General features: G+C 35.8%; 1 protein-coding gene across 36 annotated transcripts in view; it reads left to right on the top strand.

Moving 5' to 3' along the window:
• Positions 1-25,976, top strand: part of PPP1R9A (protein phosphatase 1 regulatory subunit 9A) — a 370,852-nt gene that overhangs the window by 288,616 nt on the left and 56,260 nt on the right. For all 36 annotated transcript variants that reach the window (XR_013523941.1, XM_035253851.3, XM_035253841.3 and 33 more), the window contains 5 exons: positions 489-644; positions 16,918-16,971; positions 19,756-19,985; positions 21,464-21,560; positions 21,662-21,833. Coding sequence is in view for 35 of the 36 variants with exons in the window: in XM_035253851.3 (XP_035109742.3) it covers positions 489-644; positions 16,918-16,971; positions 19,756-19,985; positions 21,464-21,560; positions 21,662-21,833 (709 nt within the window). In the remaining variant the exon portion in view is untranslated. The remainder of the gene's footprint in view (positions 1-488; positions 645-16,917; positions 16,972-19,755; positions 19,986-21,463; positions 21,561-21,661; positions 21,834-25,976) is intronic.

Here is a 25,976-nt window from a genome sequence, read left to right as displayed (position 1 = left end):
TAGGAGAATTAATCAGCTAACCCTTTACAAGGCTTAATTAAGGTCAATTCCAATTCTGTGATTTTTTAAAACTCCCCTTCCCTTTTCCTTGCTCCCAGTATTGGGCGGCTCATTCACAAAGGGAATTTTAACAAATTTCTTATTTGCCTCAGCAACATAATTTTATTTGGTAAAATAATCAAGTGCTCAGATTGAAAAAAAAAAGCAATTCTTGTTTCTATGCTAAAGATGCCACTGATACTAGTAGATGCCATATACTAGTGTGCCACTGAAACACACTTGTATATGGCATAGGTTTGTCACTTTGGATCTTTGAACTAACATTTGTTTATAACATTGGCTGCATGAGGCATGCTTGACTGAAAAGCCTACTTAACACTTTTACCATTTGGGGACATGTCTTATTTGTCTTTTATTAAATATTTTCAAATAACTCACCTTCACCTGGGGTAAGGACAGCTGGATTTCTGAAATCCCCTTCCTTTCAGACAGGAGAATATGCCACAGATGAAGAAGAAGATGAGGTAGGACCTGTTCTGCCTGGCAGCGATATGGCCATTGAAGTCTTTGAGCTACCTGAGAATGAGGACATGTTTTCTCCATCAGACCTGGACACAAACAAGCTCAGTCACAAGTTTAAAGAGGTATGCCACTAAGCTGCAAAATATTTATCTATGCCTGTCCGTTTTATTAAGCACATATTTCTGTTTGCATAATATATTAAGAATAACCAGTTTGCAAATGAAAGCTTTTAAATAACAGGTTGTCTTGAGTCTCATTGAATTTCAGGTAGAATTTAAGTAGATCTCATTCCACAATCATTGATTTAAATGCTTATTTGTCATAGTGTCATATGGGCTACATATATGTAGCCCATAATTTCAAACAGGAACTTAAATGTGCAATTTTATGGTGTTGACATGTTTAGGTTATATGTTTTCAGTTTTACAGAATTTTTGGTATCTGGTGATAAGATTTTCTCTTAAGGCAGTGGAAAAAAAGGCTCTTTCCTAAAAACACTCTTTTTATCTTTCTGTTCATGAGATAGATTTCTAATAAGCATCAGATGGCATACCCAAAGGGTTTACTTGAAGAGAGTTTAATACGCAGACTTTGAGCACTAACAAGGGGCAGTGAAGTGCACAGGGACTGGCAACAGCAGGAGGCTATTACCATCTTTTGGCTTAATGGGTAAAAAGAGGGGTGGATATTCCCATTTTGGAGGAAGGCCGTTCAACATCCGCAGCTTTATAAGATGCAGCCACTGCTAAAAGCTGCATCCTTGGAGCAAGGGTAAGAATATACCCTGACTCTGCTTTCCTTTTCCTGCTGATGCATCCAAACCCAGGCAAGGGAATGTGGTGATGCAGTCTCAGTCTGAAGAGGTCAGACTCCTGAGGCAATGTGCTCTTAGAGAAGGGCCAGGAATAGAATCTGGGGGGAAGAAATGTGGATAACTCCTCTTCCAAAGTAACTTCTCAGAAGCTGACACATGAGAAACAGAACAGTGATTGATAGGTCCCCAAGCAGTTTATCCTTCATTGTTTTGGGAGAGTATCCCCCATCATAAAAGAGAAATATGTCATTATTTACAATTTATTCATTTCTTATAAAGACTTTCTAAATTAACTGATATCTTCAAACCAAAGAGTAATACAGAAAAAGAAAAGTTCTGCAGAAAGTGACTGAGTGGGAGGAAGAGGTGTTATCTACTTACCTGTTTCTCTGTAGCCCTTATTTGGTTAAAGAATATAAGTTCTCAAGAAAAGTAAGCAGATGACTTGTTCTCTAAGAAATCTTCTTTGAATATTTTAACTCATAACCCAACTTTAACAAATATTGGAGGCAGTGAGATCAAAGTACTATTCCCTGGCAAAAGCCTCTAATACACCTCTTTCATTTTGCTAGGTGAGTATGACTCCTAGTCTTTGGTAGATAATTAATCGAGCTGGAAGAAGGGTCCACATTCTTTTATGTAGGGTGAAGAGCCTATAGGGCATAAATAATATATGGAAAGTTATATCTTCCATTTTCAAAATTGAGCCAAGGACTCAAAGCTCCATAGATATTGTTTTAAGCATGCACCATTGTGTAGACAATTAAGTGATCTAAGTCAGGGGTTGGAAAATTATGATACATTGTCCAAATCTGGCCTACTTTTTATAAATAAAGTTTTATTTGAACACAAGCATGCCCATCTCTTTATTGTTTGTGGCTGATTACATATTACAACAGGAAAGTTGAGTAGTTGCAACAGAGACTGTATGCCCTGCAAATCCTAAATTATTTGTTTTCTGACCCTTTACTGAAAAATGTTGTTGACCCTGGTGTAGACTGCTGCATGATCTGGACTCATTCTGTGTAACATGGCTAATTTATTTTTAGCCTAAGTAACCAGATCTGTAACTTTCTTTTAGTTTTGGTTTCTAAGAATTAGAATTTTGTCCTCACCTCAATAATAGGCAATATCATATTATTTCACTTTACAATTTTTTATCCTCTTTTGTTTTACATTTAACATTAATATATTAATTTCTTCAGAATATTGCCCCTGTGGATCACCTGTGTGGCACTCTTTTGTGACATTTATATCTTGTACAGTGTCACTATCATAGTCTTAAATTTCTTTATGTGATTAATATACATGTCCAAATATTGTATAGCACCAGACACTTTTCACAGAATTACGCACAAAACTTGGGGTGAGTGTGAAGAGTCATATTGTATTGGAGTCTTTACAAAGTTTCCTGTTACAGGATTGTCTTAATTATTTTAAGCAAAAGTATGTGTTTTACTACTTGGGAAAAGCACATTACACTGACATTATCTCAATCAGTCCTACTTTGGGCCTGTTTTGTATCTTCCTGCTAGACTCTCAGCTCCCATGTTTTGCTTACTTTTGTGTCCTCAGTGTTTGCACAGTTCTTGGCATACAGTTAGTGGTTAAATATTTAGGGAATTACTGGTGTCAAGCATATACTGGAATTTGTTGTTTGATATATGACAGGTACCTAATTTAAAGTTTCCAAATAGTTGATAGGTTGGCTAGTCCTTTTATTACATGCTGATTTGCCCATTTCCCTTTGGTGGGAGGGCCAACATTATTATCTAAATAATTTGTGCCTTTACTTCTGAACTGCTTATGGCCTTTATGGTCTATTCCATCTTCTCATTTTTCTTCAGTGAAATACTATTACAGTATACATCAATATTGATGGGCTAAGTTACATCCCCCCAACTCTTCTCTTCAAAATGCCTTTACTTTTCAACTTACTCAAGAAAATATTTGAATCACTTTATAAATACCCTTGAAAAATACTCTTCACTTTTTGTTGTAGTTATGTTAAACTAGTAAATTTGCAGAGAACTGGCATTTTAAAAATCACATTGAAGGCAGGCGTGGTGGCTCACACCTGAAATCCCAACACTTTGTGGGGCTGAGATCGGTGGATCACGAGGTCAGAAGTTTAGGACCAGCCTGGCCAAGATGGTGAAACCCCATCTCTAGTAAAAATACAAAAAATTAGCAGGGTGTGGTGGCACACGCCTGTAATCCCAGCTACTCGGGAGGCTGAGGCAGGAGAATTGCTTAAACCTGGGAGGCAGAGGTTGCAGTGAACTGAGATCACACTGCTGCACTCCAGCCTAGGTGACAGAGCAAGACTCCATCTCAAAAAAAGAAAAAAAAATGTTGAATCTTTTAATCCAAGTTTATGGAATTTATTTGTTTAATTCAAGCCTTTTTTCTCATCCTCTCTAAAATTTTATGGTGCCCTCTATTTATTATGTAAGTCACATACATACATAAGTTACCTAAGTATGCAGATATAAGTAACAGAAAATATTACTGGAGTGGATTAAAGAAAAGCTGCTGCAAGGGCCAGGCATGGTGGCTCACACCTATATTCCCATTTCTTTGGGAGACTGAGTTGGGAGAATGGCTTGAGCTCAGGTGTTCGAAGTTACAGTGAGCAATGAACTGCACTCCAGCCTGGTTGACAGAGGCAGACATAACCCTGTCTTAAATAAATAAATAAAAACTGCGAGAATTAAGATGGCAGATAGGAGGCAGGACTAGCTTGCAGCTCCTGCTTGAATGGACAGAGCAGTGTGTAGAGACTCACATGGTGAACTTTTGCTCCAGGAACTGCCACTGGAAAATACCAGGAAAGCCAAGAAATCTTTTGAAGGAACTAGATCACAACTGTAGCCTCCCTGAGATGCCGAAAAACTATGAGTCTCCTTGCTTTCTCAATGGGGAGGCTTGTGGTCTAGGACGAATTCTCAGCCCTGGTCATGAGCTACCTGGAAATAGACTTGGTGCAGTTGTGGAGGGCACAGTGGGAGTGAGACTGGCCTTTAGGACTCTGGGCTGCGTGGGAGCAGGGTGAGGCTTATGACTGCCGACTTTCCCTCACTTCCCTGATGGCCTTTGTGACTCAGTAGAGGTAGCCATAATCCCCCTGGGAATATAATGCCACTGAACTGGGAATCACAACCCCATCCTCCACCCTAGGAGAGGCTGAGTTCAGACACCCCTGTCCCTGCCCTGACAAATGGTCTTCCTCTACCCACCCTGGTAGCTGAAGACAAAGGTTATATCTTGGGAGCTTTATGACCCTGCTGACTGCCTGAGAAAATACAAAGAGAGACTTTATGTAATGAAAAAAGGACTAGTCTAACCGGAAACTATTACAATTTTAAATATATATGCAGCTAACACCGAAGCTCCCAAACTTATTACTATTAGACCTAAGAAATGAGATAGATGGCAACACAATAATAGTGGGGGATTTTAATACTCCACTGTCAGCACTAGACAGGCAGGTCATCAAGACAGAAAGTTAACACAGAAACAATAGGCTTAAACTATACCCTACAACAAATGGACTTCTACAAAGATCTGTAGTTATTTGTAGAACATTCTACCCAACAACTGTAGAATATACATTCTATTCATCAGCGCATGTATCAATCTCCAAGATAGACCTCATGATAGGCCACAAAAGAAGTCTCAGTACATTTAAGAAAATTGAAATTATCTCAAGTTCTCTAAGACCACTGTGAATAAAATTGGAAATCAATTCTGAAAGGAACCCTCAAAACAATGCAAATACATGGAAATTAAATAACCTTGCTCCTGAATAATTGTTGGGTCAACAATGAAATCAAGAGGGAAATTAAAAAATCATTTGAGCAGTACGGTAATAGTAATGCAACCTATCAAAACCTCTGGGATACAGCAAAAGTGATGCTAAGAGGAAAGTTTATAGCATTAAATACCTATATCAAAAAGTTTGAAAGGGCACAAACTGACAATCTAAGGTCACACCTCACAGAACTGAAGAAGGAAGAACAATCCAAATCCAAACCCAGCAGAAGAAAAGAAATAATGAAGTTTAGAGCAAAACTAAATGAAATTGAAACAAACAAACAAAAAATACAAAACATAAATGAAACAAAAAACTGGTTCTTTGAAAAGATAAATAAAATTGATAGATCTTTAGTGATACTAACCAAGAAAAGAAGAGAGAAGATCCAAATAAACTCAATTAGAAATGAAACAGAAGATGCTACAACTGATACCACAGAAATATCAAAGTTCATTCCAGGGTACTGTGAACACCTTTGCATGCATAAACTAGAAAATAAAGAGGAGATGTTTGAATTCCTGGAAATATACAACTATCCTAGATTAAACCAGGAAGATATAGAATCTCTGAACAGACCAATAGCAAGCAGTGAGATTGAACTGTACTAAAAATATTGCCAAAAATGGGGAAAGGATTCCCTATTCAATAAATAGTATAGGGAAAACTGGCTAGCCATATGCAGAAAACTAAAACTGGACCCCTTCCTTACACCTTATACAAAAATTAACTCACGATAGATTAAAGATTTAAATGTAAGACCTAAAACCATAGAAACCCTAGAAGAAAACCTAGGCAATACCATTCATGACATAGGCATGGGCAAAAACTCCATGACTAAAACACCAAAACGAATGGCAACAAAAGCCAAACTTGACAAATGGAATCTACATAAACTAAAGAGCTTCTCCACAGCAAAAGAAACTATCATCAGAGTGAACAGGCAACCTACAGAATGGGAGAATACTTTTGCAATCTATCCATCTGACAAAGGGCTAATATCCAGATTCTTCAAGGAACTTAAACAAATTTACAAGAAAGAAACAAAACATAAAAAAGTGGGTGAAGGATATGAACAGACACTTTTCAAAAGTGGACATTTATATGGCCAAGAAACATATTTTTTAAAAAAAAGCTCATCATCACTGGTCATTAGAGAAATGCAAATCAAACCACAATAAGATACCATCTCACACCAGTTAGAATGGTGATCATTAAAAAGTCAGGAAACAACAGATGCTGGAGAGGATGTGGAGAAATATGAATTCTTTTCCTCTGTTGGTGGGAGTATAAATTAGTTCAACTGTTGTAGAAGACAGTGTGGCAATTCCTCAAGGATCTAGAACCAGAAATACGATTTGACCCAGCAATCCCATTACTGGGTATATACTCAAAGGATTATAAATCATTCTACTATAAAGACACATGCACACATATGTTTATTGCAGCACTGTTCACGATAGCAAAGACTTGGAACCAATCCAAATGCCCATCAATGATAGACTGGATAAAGAAAATGTGGCACATATACACCATGGAATACTATGCAGCCATAAAAAAGAATGAGTTCATGTCCTTTGCAGGGACATGGATGAAGTTGGAAATCATTCTCATCAAACTAACACAAAAAACAGAAAACCAAACACCATATGTTCTCACTCATAATCACGAGTTGAAAAATGAGAACACATGGGCACAGGGAGGGGAACATTACACACTGGGGCCTGTCAGCAGATAAGGGGGCAAGAGGAGGGATAGCATTAGGAAAAATACCTAATGTAGATGATGGATTGATGGGTGCAGCAAATGACCATGGCACATGTATACCTATGTAACAAACCTGCATGTTCCGCACATGTATCCCAGAACTTAAAGTATAGTAAAAAAAAAAAAAAAAAAAGAGAAAAAAAGAATGTAAAAAAGATTGCCAATAAAAATAGTCTGGGACTATATACATTACAGCTGAATTCTGTCAGACATTCAAAGAAGAATTAGTACCAAACCTATTGACACTATTCAAAAAGACAGAGAAAGAGGGAATACTTCCTAAATCATTCTACAAAGCTGGTATCACCCTAATACCCAAACTGCAAAAGGATATAAGAAAAAAAGAAAACTACAGACCAACATCCCTGATGAACATAAATGCAAAAATTTTCAACAAAATACTAGTGAACTGAATCCAACATATCAAAGAAATAACCTACTATGATCAAGTGGGTTTCATACTAGGGATGCAGGAATGATTTAACACATGCAAGTCAGTAAATGTGATACACCACGTAACAGGATTAAAATTTAAAATTACATGATTATCTCAATAGATGCAGAAAAAGCATTTGACAGAATCCAGCATCGCTTTATGATTAAAACTATCAGCAAAATCGGCACAGAAGAGGCATACTGTAAGGTAATAAATGCCATTTCTCACAAACCCACAGCCAACATTATACTGAATGGGGAAAAGTTGAAAGCGTTCCCTGCAAAAACTGGAACAAAACAAGGATGCCCACTTTGACTACTTCTGTTTAACATAGCACTGGAAGTCCTAGCTAGGACCATCAGAAAAAAGAAAGAAAGAGCATCCAAATCAGTAAAGAGGAAGTCAAACTGTCGCTGTTTGCTGTTGATATGATCGTATACCTAAAAAACCCTAAAGACTCATCCAAAAAGTTTCTAGACCTGGTAAATGAATTCAGCAAAGTTTCAGTATACAAAATTAATGTACAAAAATCAGTAGCTCTGCTATACACCCACAGTGACCAAACTGAGAATCAAATCAAGAACTCAACTTTCACAGTAGCTGCAAAGAAAAATAAAATAGGAATATACCTACCCAAAGAAGTAAAAGCAGTTAAAATTATGAACCTGTCTCTCATTATGCCTTTGGCCACATCTCATTTCAACGTGCATGCTTCTCATTGTCATCACTTCATAAATAGTCTATATTTTTCAATTTTACTTTCATTTTTTCTCTGACTTGAATAATTCAGGAAACTTTAAAATTTGTAACTTGTAAATTTATTTAATGTTGTATTACATTGAGGCCAGATAATAGTGTCTTTTCAAGTTTTTCTTTTTTTGCATGTGATGCTTTTATTGTAGATTGATATGGGTATTTTTGGTAAAAGTGACTTGATGTGTTTTAGACCTTCTGGATCCATATTCATTTTTCCTTAATCTAGGAAATTGAGAATTATATATACTGGAATTATATCTCGTATTTTGTGTCTTATAGCTTTGGTTATCTATTTTGATGCCATGTTGAAAAGATTTATCAACCTTTAAGTATATTCTGATGTTAATATTCTTACTGATACTTTTGTTTGCAGTTGCTGGATAAACACCAATATATGTGTGTACCTTTTTTTAACATAAACCTAATTGTAGCACATTGTTTTACTGTAGCTTTAAAAAAATATAATCACCTATGCTCCCAGTTACTTAGAGGGCTGAGGTCAGAGAACCACCTTAGCCTGGGAGGTTGAGGCTGCAGTTGATTGTGATTGTGCCATTGCACTCCAATCTTGGCAACAAAGTGATACCCAAAATAAACATATAATCTTGGAGTTTGTATTTTTTACTAAGAAAATTTAACCAAGTTAAGTTTATTGCTATAATTATGCAAGGTATAGATGTTCTTACCTTCTTTTATTGTATGTTTCTTTTATGTTTATTGGCTTTTACTAAGGTTTGTCTAAGTTTTTTTAAAGTATTTAAAAATTTAACAAAATAATGTAAACATTAAAATTAAAAGATTAAAATTTAAATTTAAAATTAAAAATCAAAATATTAAAAAATTAAGAATAAAATAATATAGTTTGAATTTAAATAATATCATTTGAATGTTCCATATGGAAGATTTTGATACAATCTTCAGTTCTAAGAGAGATTATTAAAATATAATTGTTACATTTTAAAAAAACTTTTGGTTAGCTTTCAAATGATACAACTGGTATACTCAGGTTAATCAGTATCCACTATTATTGCTTTTTAAATTCTGAATTTTTCCTGATTCTCAGAGTACATCTTTAAGTAATTTATTAAGTCTTTGGGGAGGATATAGTTTCCATGAGCTTCCCATACTGAGAATGACATTCTAATTCATTTACAAACTTTTTACTGAAAAAGTGATAGGACAAAATTTGTTGATTTAAGTGTGTTTTAAAGGAAAAGTCTAACATAAGCTGACATTTGGATGCTTGTATTGTTTTCACTTTGTACTTTAAAATTTTTTAGCACAATTTCTTAAAGTAGGTCTTCTTTCATTGATTATTTTTCTTTTTAATTTGCTTTCTTTTCTCTGTTTTTGTTTTGTTTTCATTTTAGTGCATTAATGTTTCCTTCAGTTTTTCTTTTCTGTTTTTTTTTTTTTTTTCTCAAGAAACACTGTCATCAGTATCTATTACCTCTTTTATGGTTTTCTTTTTTTTTTCTGTGTCTGAGTTTGTTTCTTAAATTTGTCTTGTTATATCAAACAATATGAACTATTGCTTTTAGTTGTAGTGTCCATTTTTGGTTATATCAGTGATTTTATTTTTTGTAACATTATGCTTTTTTGTTATGTAAAATATACATATATAGTTTTCTGTCTTTACCATTTTAAGTGTACAGTTCGTTGTAATTAGATATGCTTTTAATTTCAAATTCATTTACACTTTTTTAGCACTTCTAACATGAGTTAATTCTCTTATTAAATGTTTAGTTTTCTCGCTCTTCATTCTTTCTCATCCTTCTTTACTTTCTCTTCACCTTGGAATTTCAAAAGGTGGTCTTAAAGTATTTTTTTACTTATGGGCTACATCATTTTCACAAGTTTACTCATTTGTGTGTTCAAGTTGATATTTTCTTTACCTTGATTTGCAGTATTTGTTAATAGACCTAAGGTGGGCTGTTTTTTCTTTACTTATCTTGAAATGAGATGAAAACCTTTTAGTAATTGGTTATTGAGTCATTATTCACTTTTTTATTATGAATTTCAGTTTTAGACTTAGATTAGGAGGGAAATGTAGGTGCCTTGTTTCCAGCCCAGTTGCTATTTTCTAGCAGTCTCACATCTAGGGCAATTCTCTGTGCTAAGGTGAGATACCCCCAAATATTGCCACATAGTTCTCTAAGCTAAAGAGATAAAAAAAAAAGGTCATTTCCAGTATTCACTGCTATCAAGGCACTTACTGAGGCCACCCCTGTCTGTATAAGGTCTGCAGCTGAAAGTATGCAGTGTGCCATGCAATGAGATGCATCAGCCACCTTCCTGTATTTCCCCCTAACAGTTGCTTTCTGAACAAATATGGAATACTGAGGAAGTTATGGAATACTGAGGAAGTTAGAGAGCCTGGCTTGAGACCCCATTCCTGGGCAAGACAATAGGGGTTGTCCAGTTTTTTCTTGGGACAGAATGGATCTCAAGCTATCAGTGAGGGTGGTACTACAAAGTGTCTCCCTGTTGTCAGAGGGAATCTTGGATAGATTTTTCTTAATTCAACTTCATGACTCTTTTATATTCTATGAACTATTGCTTTTAGTTGTGGTGTCCATTTTTGGTTATGAGTTTTTTTGTTTTTAATATGATTTCACTGGTAATTTAGTGGAAGGTAGGGCAAGGGTGGCTCAGGAACTCAGTTGCCATTTAAACTGACTGTCCAATTTCTCCCTTGCCACTCTTCCTCAGGAGTCATGGCACTTGCAAAAATTAAAAAAAAAAAAATTCTACCTTTCTCTTGAAGAAAAAATGGAGTCTAAAAGTTGGTTTATTTTATTTATTTGAGTCTTTGAAAATGAATCTAGAAAAGTTATAAATGCATGGGATAATAAGATTAAGTTATCTTTATGGAAATTTCCACTAACATGTAGAGAAGCTATAAATTGCTGCCTACTTAGTAGCAAACAGTTATTTATTTTAAAAAGAGCTGTAATTACAGGCCTAAAACTACATCCAGCAGCATCATCATTAAAAACAAGTTTATGAGTACTTACTTAGAGAGAGACCTTGTTAGAGAATCATGCCCTATGCTACCTATGCTGCAATTAATGTTACCATTCAGATTAGATTGTGATATTCTTCAGTCAGCCAGTTTTAGTTCATTTTGCATACACGATTCCCTAAGTAAAACACTTTTGTTAGTAAGTAGGATAGATACCATGTATAAACTTTTCATCAGAAATTACAAAGAAATGTGGCAAAACTTGATTTTAACAGCACCAAAATGTAGTTAAAAACAGCTTTGATTTCTTCTGTGGAGCTACATTGTTGTAGGTAAGACATATGTCACTCAAATACTCACAAAGATAATTGTAAAAATTTAGATTCCAATATAGAAAACACTTTATAAGTTCAATGAAAATATTAGTATTGATTTGCTTTTGTAAAGTAGCAGCAGAAAATGTTGCTCTTATCTGATTGTAATATTTCTAGAACTAGAGCTGTCTTGAAACATTTCCTGTAAAGGAATTTTTCACTTTGTAAAGAAAATGTTTTCCATGCTCTCACAGGATAAGTAGCAAGAGGGCAAAGTTCAGTCTCACTATTTAAGTTTCTGTGTAAGATGTTTCTATTTCTAGCACAGTTATATTTGGATTATATTGATTCAGTGATATGAGTGCATGTTCTGTATTCATCTTTTTTAAAAAAATAAACAGAAAATATACACAGCAGGTACACCTTCAGAATGTTAAATGAAAGCTCCTGTTCTTATAAGAATGTGTATGTTTATTTGTGCTGAAATCCTGAGGTGTATATCTATGGCTTTCATGTTAAAGATGACAGAAGAGATGAAAAAATGGTCTTGTAAGTTAAAAGACTTTGACCTGCAGTCCTTAACCTTTTCTTTTTATTTATGCCCACCCATACCAAGTCTCTCCTCCAAACCTAGATTCTCTGAAGCCCAAAAACTCCCAACAGGCATTTCAGGCTCTATTTTCTATTACCCAGCCCTGTTGACCTTCTATCCCTGCAGTCAGCCTGTCTGACCATTCTTGCAAACTCTTGGACCTCTAATTTGAAAAGGTTATTGATTCTTGACATAAATCTCTTAAACTTGTGGAAAGGGAACTGCGCTAGAATAAGAAAACTCAACCTTTTACCAACTATGCTTCTTTTGTCACGGTCCTTCACCCTGTGAAAAGCAATTTTCTTTTCAACATGAAATGGAGATACCTCAGGTCCATCTTGCTCACTTTGCTTGGAAGGTAGGGTCCGTGGCTGGACAAATAGGCCAAAGCTACAGGACATCTGATCTGGCTATAGGAACAAAAGACTAAACAAGCCATCCGGGAGCAGGTTGCCTCTGACCTTTCTCACAGAGTGATCTGGAGAATTCTTACAAGGTGGTATTTATTAGTCTCCCTGAAGTATCTTGAAGATAGAGATTCTATGTCATGTTCATGTATTCTCAGTAACTAGCATAGTACCTGGCACATAGTCTCATTCACTAAATGCTGATTGATTATTAAGGGAGGTGGAGGTGTGCTTTCTAAGCTTCCTTAATAATAACAGCAGCTGATTGAGCACCATTTTGCATTCAGTGTCAGAATGCTCAGAGACTACCAGAAGTGATCCATGGTTTCCAACTGGAGTAACTTCTCATCTAGAGGGGATGATGGTGACATATTCCTTGGGGTTTGGGGGAAGACTAAATGAAAAAAAAATTCCAAAGCAAATGGTTCAGTTAGGTACATGATGAAGAGAGAAACAGAAGCAGGAAGAATGAAACCTGATTTCGTTTCCACTCCACCACCTGCTTCTAGTGGAAACTTGAAGAAGGTATGTGACTTCTCTTAGTCTCTTTCCTCATCTAAATCATGAGGTTCACAACACTTGTCCTGCCTCCCCCAATCATTTGCAATGATAAAGGGAGATGATTAAAGATAAAGGGGCCTACAAATGTAAGAAATTTAGTATTAATGGAAAGAACCATGGGCTGAGATTTCTAAAACGTGCCTTGGGCACCAATTAGCCTTGCAACATAAGTTCACTAGACACAGGTCCATACTATATAAAATGAAAGGGTTCAGTTAGTGTCTTTTCGATGCCTTTCTTATCAATAGTGATAGATTTATATAAATTCTCTTAATGTACATGCAGAAGTAAAATAATCACATATCTTTACTTTTAGGCCTTATGAGTACTAAGAAAATCTTGTCCATTCTGAATAATGTGTGAATTTACACAATCCATTCTGCTTTCCTATATGTAAAGAATTTAGCTATACTTAGTAACACTCCAGACTTTTAGCAGTTGTTCTCACCTCACTGTTAATGAGTTCAGTTCTGTCCTGTTATCCATTGTTGGTGAGATGGGAAGGGTGGAATAGATCAACATGGGCTTCACAGTTTTACCTAGGTTTATCCCACAATTTGTGGATTCCTCTAGGGTATTCATTCACAAGAATGAAAATGTTGGCTCGGAACAAGAATTTCTAAACTCTGCAAACTTGACAACTACCTTCAGGTTCTTTGTTTCATAAATGTCACACCCATTGTATGTGAAAGGGCCCTTGGAGTTCCTCCCGTCTAGCATTTTTCATATGGGAAGCAACTTCTAGAAGACACAGTGATCTGAGAAAAGAAAGTCCAAAGTCCCAACAAGTTGCATGCTATTATTTGGTTGCCCTACCACGAGTTAATAAAAATCTGGCACTTGCCCATAATGTAGTGTTCACTGTGAAATCTGCCCTTTTGATTTCTTGCTTCCCCTGAAATAGAAGCAAAGATGTTCATTTTACTTCAGGTGTGACATTTTACAGCAGTTAGCACATTTAACTGAGAGGTGAAGCTGGGGTAATCATATTTGAGTTATTCAGAGCACTCCTTCTTGGTCCTGGCTGAGTTTATTGAGGACTTGTTTTATGCTAGCCACTGTGCTAAATGCTTTCTGTGAGTTGTATCACTTAATCATCCAGTGAGGAAGGTTATGACTTACAAAGCGCTGAATTTTACAGGGGAGGAAAGTGAAAGTAAGAGAGGTTAAGTAATATTCTAATGCTCCACAGAGTACATGGCAGGCCAGAGATGAATTCAAGCAGTCTAAGTTAACTACTCTTCATGCTTGGCACATGGTTGCTGGAACAAGAAGTAGATCTTGTCAATAACTATTGCAAATTCTCCAAAATTACCCAGGCGTATGGATTTGCTGGATGCCTTAGCACATAGCCATATGTGTGTGTGTGTATATATATATTATTTATTTTTGTAGATTTATATAGAAAGTGTCTAATATCTAAGTACTTTTGCCCTTCTTTACATTATTAGTCTATACCGGTGGGGGAGATTAAACCTAATATTTATTAGAGGGAGAAAAAGTTCTTTTTTTTTTTTTGAGACAGAGTCCTGCTTTGTCACCCAGGTTGGAGTGCAGTGGTACAGTCTCAGCTCACTGCAACTTCTACCTCCTGGATTCAAGTGATTCACCTGGCTCAGCCTCCCTCCCGAGTAGCTGGGTTATAGATGTGCGCCACCACACATTGCTAATTTTCGTATTTTTAGTAGAGACAGGGTTTCACTCTGTTGGCCAGGTTAGTCTTGATCTTTTGACCTCATGATCCTCCCACCTTGGCCTCCCAAAGTGCTGGGATTATAGGGTGAGCCACCTTCCCAGCTGAAAAAGTTATTTTCACAGCATCCTCCACATAGCAACTCTTCAATGAATTCCTGTTGAATTGATCCCCATTTTCTAAGGAAAATGGCACTGGATCAGAATGAGAAGATCCAGGTTTTAGTCCTGGTTTTAATAGAGATTCACTGTGAGGACTAGACCAGGTTGGTTTCTTCTCTGATCCTTAGTCTTCCCATGTCTAAAATGAGTCCAGAAGAGCCTACAGTTGGAGTATCCGCTGGGCATTCAAACCTATCTGACTGGCTAGCCTGGTGTTGTCAGGCTTCCAAAAGATCCATCCAGACTAGGGCTTAGGATGAGCATAGACCTCATCAGTGAGCGGGTAGGGAATTACAGGGATTTCGAAGCAACACTGTGTATCTTTGTATCTTCCTCCAATCTAGTCATTGAGAAAACTTGTGGTTAGATTCCTTGCCGGGTGCACTAATGCTCTGAGCATCTGCTAAAGGCAGGTAAGTAAGAACTGTACCACTTGTGCTGTGGTAAGAAACTAAAAGAGCCAGATTTGGGGCATCATACAAATAACCTTTCCACATAGGGTCCTACTCTAGAGACTGTTCAAGCACAGAACCCCCTAGGAGCCCGTGAGGGTGCAAGGAGCAATAGCCACACCAGCATGTTGGCCAGAGTGACCGAGTCAGGAAGAATGTAAGCAGTATGAATGGGGCAGAATCAAACAGAAAAGTTTCAACGTCGTCCCTCAGCACCAAGAGCAGTAACAAGAGCTGTGGCCTGCAGACCTCATGGCCCTTTGCATAACAGGAGGGAGCACTTTACAAGGACCTTAGGAAACTTCAGGTTCTGGGCAGTTAGCCATTGGCATCCAAGAGGGTCGAATAGGCCTGTCTTTGATTCTTCCTTCTTCCCCTTATCATCCTTCCCATGTGTCTCCATGAACTTGGTAAAAACCAAGGGAATACAGGTTGCAAACCCAAGAGAGGGCTGAGATTTATGCCGTGCATGGTCTCCACAGGTTCACATTGCTAGTCTAAAAACGCATTTCTGTCCTGTCAGACTCACTTCTGATAAGAAAACCTCTTAGCCTTACTTGATTACAGAAATAGTAGAAGTTTATGGACCCTCGTGTACAGGCTTAAATCCAAAATGCTCCAGTCTTTTTTGTAATTTTGTGTCAAACTGATTTGGTGGTACAAACCTGACAGGGTTCTATTTAGTCTTTATGTGCCTCACTTACTGGGAATATTCATGTTTGGTGGCAAAAATAATTCATGTGTTTGAGAGTGCCTCCAAAGACCCTGCTGTGGATAATAAGCAATTTGTAGAAGATAAATATTAACTACCTTTCTAAAGTTGGAAGAATGCTGACTTCCAAAAGCATCTGGCCCCAAGGATTTCAGACAAGCAATCGCGAACCTCTAAGTTGTTTTTCTTAAATCTGGGAGTATTTATTGATCCCCTAAGGAAACGAATGATTTGTTCAGTTCGTTCTTCTTACCTTACAAAGAAAACAAAGTTAGGGGAAGGAACAAGCAAAACAAATGTAAACTGTGACTCATACTAATAAGCTGTAGAAGAAGCTGTTCTGTTGGGATCCGAGTCTTCAAAAAGAGCAGATCTTTTGGAGGACAGATATCTGGATCTGTACCTTTCCTGCAATTAAAAAAAAAAAATCGGAGATTTCCTCGGGCAACTGCAATCCTCCTCCTCTCCCATTGCAGCCAAGCTGCTGATCAGAATGTGTTTGCAACTCACAGGACCATAGCGCCACCTTTCTTCCAGATTTGGAATAAATCTTCACACTGCCGGGTTTGGAATTAAATCACAGTACCAGCTCACTTGCCTGCTTATGCCGTTCAGTGAGTTAGACTTAGCAAGGAAACAGTTCCTTGACATTAAAATCATAAAGGAAGAGCTGCAAAGAGGGCAATAAAAAGTGTTTTCTTCTCTTGGTCCCTGAGCCATTAAATTGGTAACCTAATCTGATGTTAGGGACTATAGACCATAAACTCTGTGTTTAATTAGTTTGCACCCAGTGTCATTTTACACAGTAGACACTTTAATTTACAACTTGCTGCACTGCAGCACTTTTCTAGGCCTTTTACTATGTAATAAGGCATTCTTGTAGCTGCTGAGGCTTTAAAAATATAGATACACTTTCTTAGTTCAGATTTTTTCTTTCTTTTCAATTTTCAGTTGCAAATCAAACATGCAGTTACAGAAGCAGAGATTCAAAAATTGAAGACCAAGGTAAGCACCAAAACATGGTGTTTGAATTTTACTTTTTGAACTTCAGATACTGTGAATAAATTCGACCCTAGGACTAAAGGATTTGTCCCTGTACATTTGAAAGAATACAAATGTGAGAGATTCATTTTCACTGTTAGGTACATAGACAAACCTGCCAGTGAGAGCAAAAACCCATGTCCCCCTCAGTGAAAATAACACAATATTTTAAACATACATATTTATGTATTTGCACATATGTGGCCTCTGAGATTTCCTTAAAAAGTAATATTTTTAATGGTTTAAGCATGTTTTGATTACTAATTCCTTAAGCAAAGCTACTATATGTCCTCTTTACTTACCTTATTATAAATAGATTATATTTATATTTGTTTTTAGGAACAAATGTAGTATAGCACATCAATTTTTTATATATAAACAATTCCTAATTTCTAATAATTAAATATTATAAACTTATAAACTTAATACATGCATAATTATTTTAAGTGCCAGGTACTACTGGAAATTTTTAGTTGTTTGGTTCACATAAATTAAGTTTGTGTGGGTGAAAAGGTCTTGATAAAAGGGAGTATGTATTATTGGTCTATATATTTTAATTGACAAATTTTAACGCACTTATATGAGACACAATTCTAACAATTTTATTTAGTTTTATCAAATATCCAATTTCAAAGATTTAAAAATATTTTTAAATTACTTATAAAGCATTATTCTTTATGTTTCTATGGTCTTTTAAAAATTAAGAGATAATTACTCTCCCACCACTAATGATCTGTTTTATTGTTCACATCAAACACTTGTTTTGGTTTCTCCATGTGTTTTAAATGGAGATGAATTAGCAAGGCTATTTTGGTTACATGCTATTCTCAGCTAATTCACTGTGCAACTCTTTAGTCAAAATACGTCTATACATCATTCATGGTGTCAGCCCAGCTCTGTGAATAATAATTTTAAATTAGTGGTGGTTGCAAAATAAACAACTTGATACAAAACATTGTTTAATAAAAGATGCAGTAAATAACCTAGTCCTGTTTTAAATTGTTATTGTCTCTTGACATAGAAAGAATTGAAGATTTTTTTAATTGTTGATAAAACATTTAAATTGTAAATGTTTTATTGGCGCTTATGTATTAGACTATAGACATTTAACTTAGAAAATACTATAAATTAGCATTTATATCTTTTCATCATTACATTGGCATGTAATATCCACAGATCAGCACACTTTATTATGATTATTATTCATTTTGATAATAGAATTCCTAATTGTGAAATTGTTTTGGCTACTTTCTCACTTTATTAACTGTTTTACAAATGTGTTTAATTAAAAATATTTGCAAAAACATAGATGTGTGTATATAAAAGTACATGTTTACTTTTGCTAAATGCTGTATGATTTTGAACATTGATAGTTTATAATGACTTTGCATCCTTTTGAACATTAAAGAAGGCATATAAATAGATAAAGTACTAGTTTGAAGGCCAGACAGTTACTGGGAATGACTTTTGAGCCCTCACCTAAATGATCAGTCTTAGATTTCTGTAGAAATTAGGGTGTTAGGCCAGGCGCGGTGGCTCAAGCCTGTAATCCCAGCATTTTGGGAGGCCAAGGTGGGTGGATCACGAGGTCAAGAAATTGAGACCATCCTGCTCAACGTGGTGAAACCCCATCTCTACTAAAAATACAAAAAAAAATAGCTGGGCATGGTGGCACGTGCCTGTAATCCTAGCTATTCAGGAGGCTGAGGCAGGAGAATTGCCTGAACCCAGAAGGCGGAGGTTGCGGTGAGCTGAGATCGTGCCATTACACTCCAGCCTGGGTGACAAGAGTGAAACTCCGTCTCAAAAAAAAAAGAAAAGAAATTAGAGTGTTAGACTAGTTTACTATCTATTCCAAAGAGTCCCTGGAAGCAGAAACCACAAAAAACTGATTATAGCTTTCTGTTCAATGGGAAGGAATTAAATTAACCAAGCCACAATTTTTACTTACACTTACTTTTACTTACACTTTCTATTATACTTTTATGGGAGTTGAGCTTTATAAAGCTTGAGAAATTTATTATACTACATGTACAGTAATGAGCTATAGACTATGTTCATGTCCATTGAAATAAAGAATGAAATAAGATCATCAAAAGGATTAAAAGCAGAGTGAAAGTGGTTTATCAGATGATTATTATATCTAAGGAGCTATTTCAAGTATACTCATATGTAATATTACAATTCTGTTGTGTAGATGATATAGTAGAGTCTTGGAGGACTTCAATTACTTGTCCAAGGTTTAATGGCCACTAATGGCAGAACTGGGATTCAATCTATGCTAAATGACTCCAGAGACCTAACCATTAGGCAATACTGTGCTTCTAACTCCTCTCTCCTTCCCACCCCTCTTCACTCCATTTTTTAGTTAAATTTTTTATATATAATTATATATTTTTAAAAACTCAAAACATGTTGACATTCATTGGATATATCAAACTCTGAAACATCTTTTACTGCTCACAGAATTTCAGACCACAGGGTGAGATAGAAATATCATGTGAGGTGGAATCTAATCCATGTTTTATCATTTATCAAATGTGTGACCTTGGACAAATCATTTCACTTTTCAAGGCTTCCGTTTTATCATCTATGGAAGTGTAAAAATAATACTTGCTTTTCTCAACTGAAATGGTTTCAGTGATTGTTTATGATAATGGAACTTGACCTACAACATGCTATAAAAATGAGAGATTTTTGCTACAGAAGTGGCCAAATTATCTTTGCCCTGACATTTGTTTTCTCCAGCTGCAGGCGGCAGAAAATGAGAAAGTGAGGTGGGAACTAGAAAAAACCCAACTCCAACAGAACATAGAAGAGAATAAGGAAAGAATGTTGAAGTTGGAAAGCTATTGGATTGAGGCCCAAACATTATGCCACACAGTGAATGAACATCTCAAAGAGACTCAAAGCCAGTATCAGGCCTTGGAAAAGAAATACAACAAGGCAAAGAAATTGATCAAGGATTTTCAACAAAAGTAAGCAGCTTCTAATGATTAAAGAATAGTTATGTTTGCCTAAAGAAGGTTTATGTCCCATAATTTTGTCATTATCTAGTGGAATAGAAAAGATGACCTCAGAGATATCCTTCCTATCCAGGAGCATAGTTACAGCGTAAATACACATTAAGTTTTGGCAGTATGTCTGTCACTTTTTCATGAGATTATATTTTGTATGTTTTACAGTTTTTGACTACCAGGGCCTCTTGGTTATTTTTGACAAGTAATTGTTAATAGTAACTGTTAAAACATCTGAATTTCCTTATTCTTTTTGAAACACCTCTGTGATTTAGAAGCAAGAAGCCCAGCTGAAAGTTATGCGGAATGACCAACTATTGGATGTGGAGCATGCAAGCTGCAGTTGGGGCCTGGATCAGGCTGCTCCTCTCTATTCTTAGATCAGTAACTACAGAATTTCCCACTACAGATAGTGTAAATATCGACTAGCAGGGCCCCCTGCCCTGCCACTCTGCATTTCTCAGCTGTTGGGAGAATCAAGAGGGCCTCAGTTCACTGCAGTAAGAGAGACCATTACCACATTCTGCTTTTGGTTTTCAACAGCTGTTTCTGAGTTACTGCTCCTTTGTTTCCATCTCTTGAATCTCAGTGTAATGTCATAGAGACTGACCAGGGAGGTTTTTACTAGATTTTTTTCATCAGTTACTTCTGGCTCATCAGAACAAGTAAGTAGTGCCAGTAACTTTTCTAGTCTACAAAGCCAAGCCTCAGAAACTAAGTATAAATGTAAGATTCATATTTCTGTTATTTCCTATTATGGAAATAATGTTTTTAATATTTAAAAGGATTGCTATCAAAAGTTTCTTGTTAAAAGGGGAGTATTCTCTGTGACTATAAATTCAGTACATCACTGTTTTGATTTTTTGCCAAACTCTTTTTCATGAAATAATTTTATAGTAAATTTTGCTAAATTTGCTATATATTTTCAAAATAGAGTTAATTCTCTTCTACTCATATTATCCTTAGGTTTAAAAGTGAGTGCCCCTCTAAACGTTTCTGACCCACCCAGCCCCCTCTTCACTGTTACTCATAGATATAATTATTTTGTTTGAATTTTTACCATCTAGTTACAACTGTTTTATATGCTTATGACATTGGAAATATGGAATTATTTCTACCTGACAAGTAATTATCTCTACCAAATTACCCAACATGAGTCATTAGTGCAGTCATTCCTATCTAAATATGTTTGGGTGCTCTAGAATAGCAGCTACAAAAGAAAATTATAATAAGCAGAATCAAATGATTTTTCTTTGCCTTGTGACCCATTAAAGATGTTTTAGTTTCTTTCAATACTGTACTTTTCCCTCTAACTGATTGATTTTTGTCCATTTAAATAACTGTTCAGTTGCTTATCCTACTATGCAGTTATTGTTCCAAATAAGACCTTTCATTTATTGAGTGCTTGATCTAATCAGAACCATTATTTTCTTCTTAAGAGAGTTTGATTTCATCAAAAGACAGGAAGCAGAAAGAAAGAAAATAGAAGATTTGGAAAAAGCTCACCTTGTGGAAGTGCAAGGCCTACAAGTACGGGTGAGTTGTGTTCTCTGAGACACTAATTAATAAAGGTTTTGCTGTACTTGTAGAGGAGTGCTGATTTAGAGTTTTATGAACTCTAAATTTGTTTTTCCTAGATTAGAGATTTGGAAGCTGAGGTATTCAGGCTACTGAAGCAAAATGGGACTCAAGTTAACAATAATAACAACATCTTTGAGAGAAGAACATCTCTTGGCGAAGTCTCTAAAGGGGATACCATGGAGAACTTGGATGTCAAGCAAACATCTTGTCACGATGGCCTAAGTCAAGGTTCGTTTAACTCAACCACAAATATCATTTTTGATGACTGTGTAAGTTTTTGTTTTTCTGACCCAGAGATTTAAAAGTTGGAAATACCTTCCTACTATGGGAATCAAGAAAAGGCTTATCAAAATAGAAGTCAATCATTTCAGCTCTTGTCTTATCAAAAATAAATGCTTTAATATGTAGAATTAATAAATCCAAACTAAAAACAAGCCAAACACTATTTTTAAATTATCATAAAATTGACAGATTTAATAAACTGCCTTACAAATTATAGTTTCATTCCATTTAGGATGAACTATACTACTTGCATATTAATGAATTAGGTTTTATTTATTTATTTATTTTTGAGACAGAGTCTCACTCTGTCACCCAGGCTGGAGTGCAGTGGTGCAATCTCAGCTCACCTCAACCTTTGCCTCCCAGGTTCAAGAGATTTTCGTGCCTCAGCCTCCCGAGTAGCTATGACTACAGGCATGTGCAACCACACCTGGCTAATTTTTGTATTTTTAGTAGAAGTGAGCTTTTGCCTTGTTAACCAGGGTGGTCTTGAACTCCTGACTTCAGGTGATCCACCTGCCTTGGCTTCCCAAAGTGTTAGGATTACAGTAATGAGCCATTGCACCCAGCCAAGATTTAGAATTTTTAAGTCACTAGAATAAAGATCTTTTTCATAATGTCAGAAGGCAGACTGCTGCTTTCAGCACTTGAAATTCATTTAGTTAAAAAAAATCTTTACAGTTTTGTGCTTTTACATGGTATACTATGTATCCTTCTTAGGTCTCTCCTGTCAAAGACCAAATAAGACTAAAACTGGAAACATTTTATATTATAAATGACTGTCTTCATTCATACACCAAGGTAAATAGATTACTTATGTTCACACACACACACACACACACACACACACGGTACTTAGATTGTACATGTATGAACATGAATGACTGTTTTAATATCTATGGTATATTTTCAAATTAGAAAACATCGTGCAGCAAATCCCTCTTATAGTGGGCTTTTTAGTTTTTTTCATGATCTTCTTACATATTAAAATGTCTCCAGTGAGGTTTTCCTAATAAGCAAGTGTTTATATCCTATCATGAACTTTTAGAACTAAACTCATACCCATTAAAAATGGAAAGTATTGGAAGTCCTCATTTAAAATTAAAGTGATATCTAGAGATTTGAATCTATTCACTGGGTTTATATCCTTCTAATGGGTTTTCCCTAAATAGGATGTAATTTATAAACAGTACCTCTTAGGCAGCTGAAAGAGGAGGATTTAGCATTAGCATTACCACTAAGTGAGGAGCTGTGTGACTTCAGGAAGAGTATTCAGCTTCTCTGAGTTGATATTACTGTGTATATTATTTTAAAAGTCATACATCTTTCTTCCCCACTTTATGGGCTGTTTTGAGACTATATGATTTAGTCTTTGAAGCCAGAAATGTCATTTATTCAAGCTCTTATGGAATTATACTTTTTATACCTGGAACACTATAAGATTGATATCTAAAGAAAAACATTAGGACTCAAACCAAATTTTTTACTTTTTTGAATATTTTAATTTTTAAAAAATTATAGTTTATATATAATAAATACACATTCCTGCTGTGGCATACACAAACTATGAGCACTATCCAGTAGCTTTTCATTTCTTTTCATTTCTTTCAGTTTAGAAATCTGTATCTTGTCAAACATATAATTAATGATGTTTATTAAATTATATGACTACAGAAGATCAACACACTATGCTATTAACATGCTGATTTGGATCAAAACCTTACATTTTTTCTGAACTCTTTTTCTATTCTACACCCTCCATTTTGCCACATAATAATCAGTTTCCCTAGCAACACTGTCGGTTCAGTGACATGTGGAGACTACTAATTCTTACTGAAACCAATCCATGCTTGTGCAGTAGAGGTAGAAGCAGTCATCTGACATTAGTAGCATACATACAAAGTACTCTTCCAGTTTTGCTGTGAGGACAGTCAGTGATAAATCTCTTTGAATTTCAATTACTCGATCACATAAACTAAAATTGCTTGGTCAGTAGCTAGATAGGACTGCTCTAGAAAGCACTTTTCTAAATTGATCCTTTGCTTCTATTGCTAGGGAACACTGAAATACTAGAGGTTTAGAAAGGGGAGTAAGGCTGCAGACCTAACATGGGCCGTTCCACATTTAAAGATCCACCACCATCATTTTGTACCAGGAGAGGATACTAGAGTTCTTGCCCATTAGATGTAAGTGTCATCCTTCCCACTTTCTACAGACTATCCCATTCTGATTTGCTTTTCAGGCACTGGAGTGGTAGGATGAGTGGTTTAGCATGTTTTTAGGCAGCTCATGAAGCAAAGGAATGATCAGGTGTAGGTCAATGAAAATGGTCAGAATGAAATAGTAAAAGAAAGGGAAGACAAGAGAACGAAGAAGAAAGGAAGAGCCTCTGAGCAGCTATTTCTTCATGTGTACTCATGCTCATCCAAAACAGAGAACTAAGAATGAATGAATGATGTGACTCTCAATATTGTATTATAAATTTTTGAGGAGTAAAACCTTTTTCTAAACCATATAGAAATCTAGCACAAATTTAGAATTATGTTTGACCACCATTTGTATGTTTCTCTCCAAAACCTAAGCCAACTCAAGTATCATTAAAATTTTGCTAACAATCACTGATACAAATTTGTTGTTTAATATATTCCAACACTTTTTTTTATCATGATTACATAAAGCAGATGTAACAAACTTTTTTCACCAAGAGTTATAACAAACCCTAATCCATTCTAGTTTATACCAGTGTGCTGGTTAAGTATTTTCCTGTGTTCCAGAAGAGGAAAAATGATGATAATGCCCTACTGCTATGTTTCATGCTTGTCATTTCTTAGTGCCTAAATAATGCCAGGATTAGGATAAAAACAGAGATTGGGTATGTTAGAGAGATCTTGGTAAGCTAAAAGCCTGTAATATTAGCTTTATTGGATTTTGTAGTAAAGTCACAGAAGCAACACATTCTGAGTTTCTAGATATTCCGATCCTAATGTTGATACTGTTTGCAGCTTCAAATATTTTTAGGCTGATTTGTTAAAGAAGGATTATGCATAATTCCATAGAGATACTGAAAGAAACACTAGGGCCAGTAGGTGGAAGTTACCTATGAAGGCACATTCTGACTAATCTACAATGAGAGGTCAGGAGTAAGTATGATATAATTTAAAAATTGTTTTGAATGCTGAAAACCTGCTTCCAGGCAGGATTTAGGTGGCACACTAACTTGTAAGAGAAAGAGTGGCTACTAGGCAAAAAGAAAGTACTAGGGCCTGCTGATTATCCTGCAAGGTATATGATTTGTGGGATCAAGGGTGAAAGAGAAAAAGGTTGGTAGGAGACAAATAAATAGAACTTAAGGTGCTATGTAAGCATCTTAAAAGACAAGAGGGAATTCAAAGAAAAAATAAATAAAATATAGCATTTTTTCTGATTCATAGTTTTTCTGTTAAAAAGGTAGTACCATTTGAAATGGTATAGTGTGTTCTTGGAGTAAAAGTGGTCTTTGACTGCAGAAGGGTTTGTATGTAATTTTGTAAGCACTGTGACCCATTTACAGTTTAGGTTGGTAAATGTAATTCAAGGATTTCTGTGAAGTTTGAATACTGCTACCAAGTGCTGCTTCATTCTCACACCTACCTACTCAGGCAGTGGACCACAGGTTAGGTAATACTGCCTGTTATCTTCCCAAAAGTGTGAACAAGGAGGGTTATATAAAGCGTTTTATACTTTGTTTTCTTGTTACTTACTGTTCCTTAGTGCTAATGAGAACTGAGCAAGAAGAAAAAGACTTAAATTGCAAGATTACAGGTAGGATTATAAAAGATTGTAGAAAAGTTATAATCTTTCCTATAAGATCATAGGAAAGTCTAGACTTTCAGAATAGATTGTGGCTGAAATTAATTACTCAATCTTGGATGTCTTTAAAAATAGGAATATTTCTTAGTTACTTCCCAGCTAACTTTAAGGAGGAAGGAGCATGAAGATATGAAAATAATCTCTTTTATTTCCTCTCCTCTCTCTTAGTCTTTTTCCACAAAATGGTTTGGCTGTTGCAATAAGACCGTAGATTCCTTAAAAATAGATCCCCAAGGTGAT

This window comes from Callithrix jacchus, chromosome 11, assembly GCF_049354715.1.
Source record: "Callithrix jacchus isolate 240 chromosome 11, calJac240_pri, whole genome shotgun sequence".
Classification (NCBI taxonomy): domain Eukaryota; kingdom Metazoa; phylum Chordata; class Mammalia; order Primates; family Cebidae; genus Callithrix; species Callithrix jacchus.
Note: the sequence above shows the minus strand (reverse complement) of the source record. Positions and strands in the feature narration are given on the sequence as shown.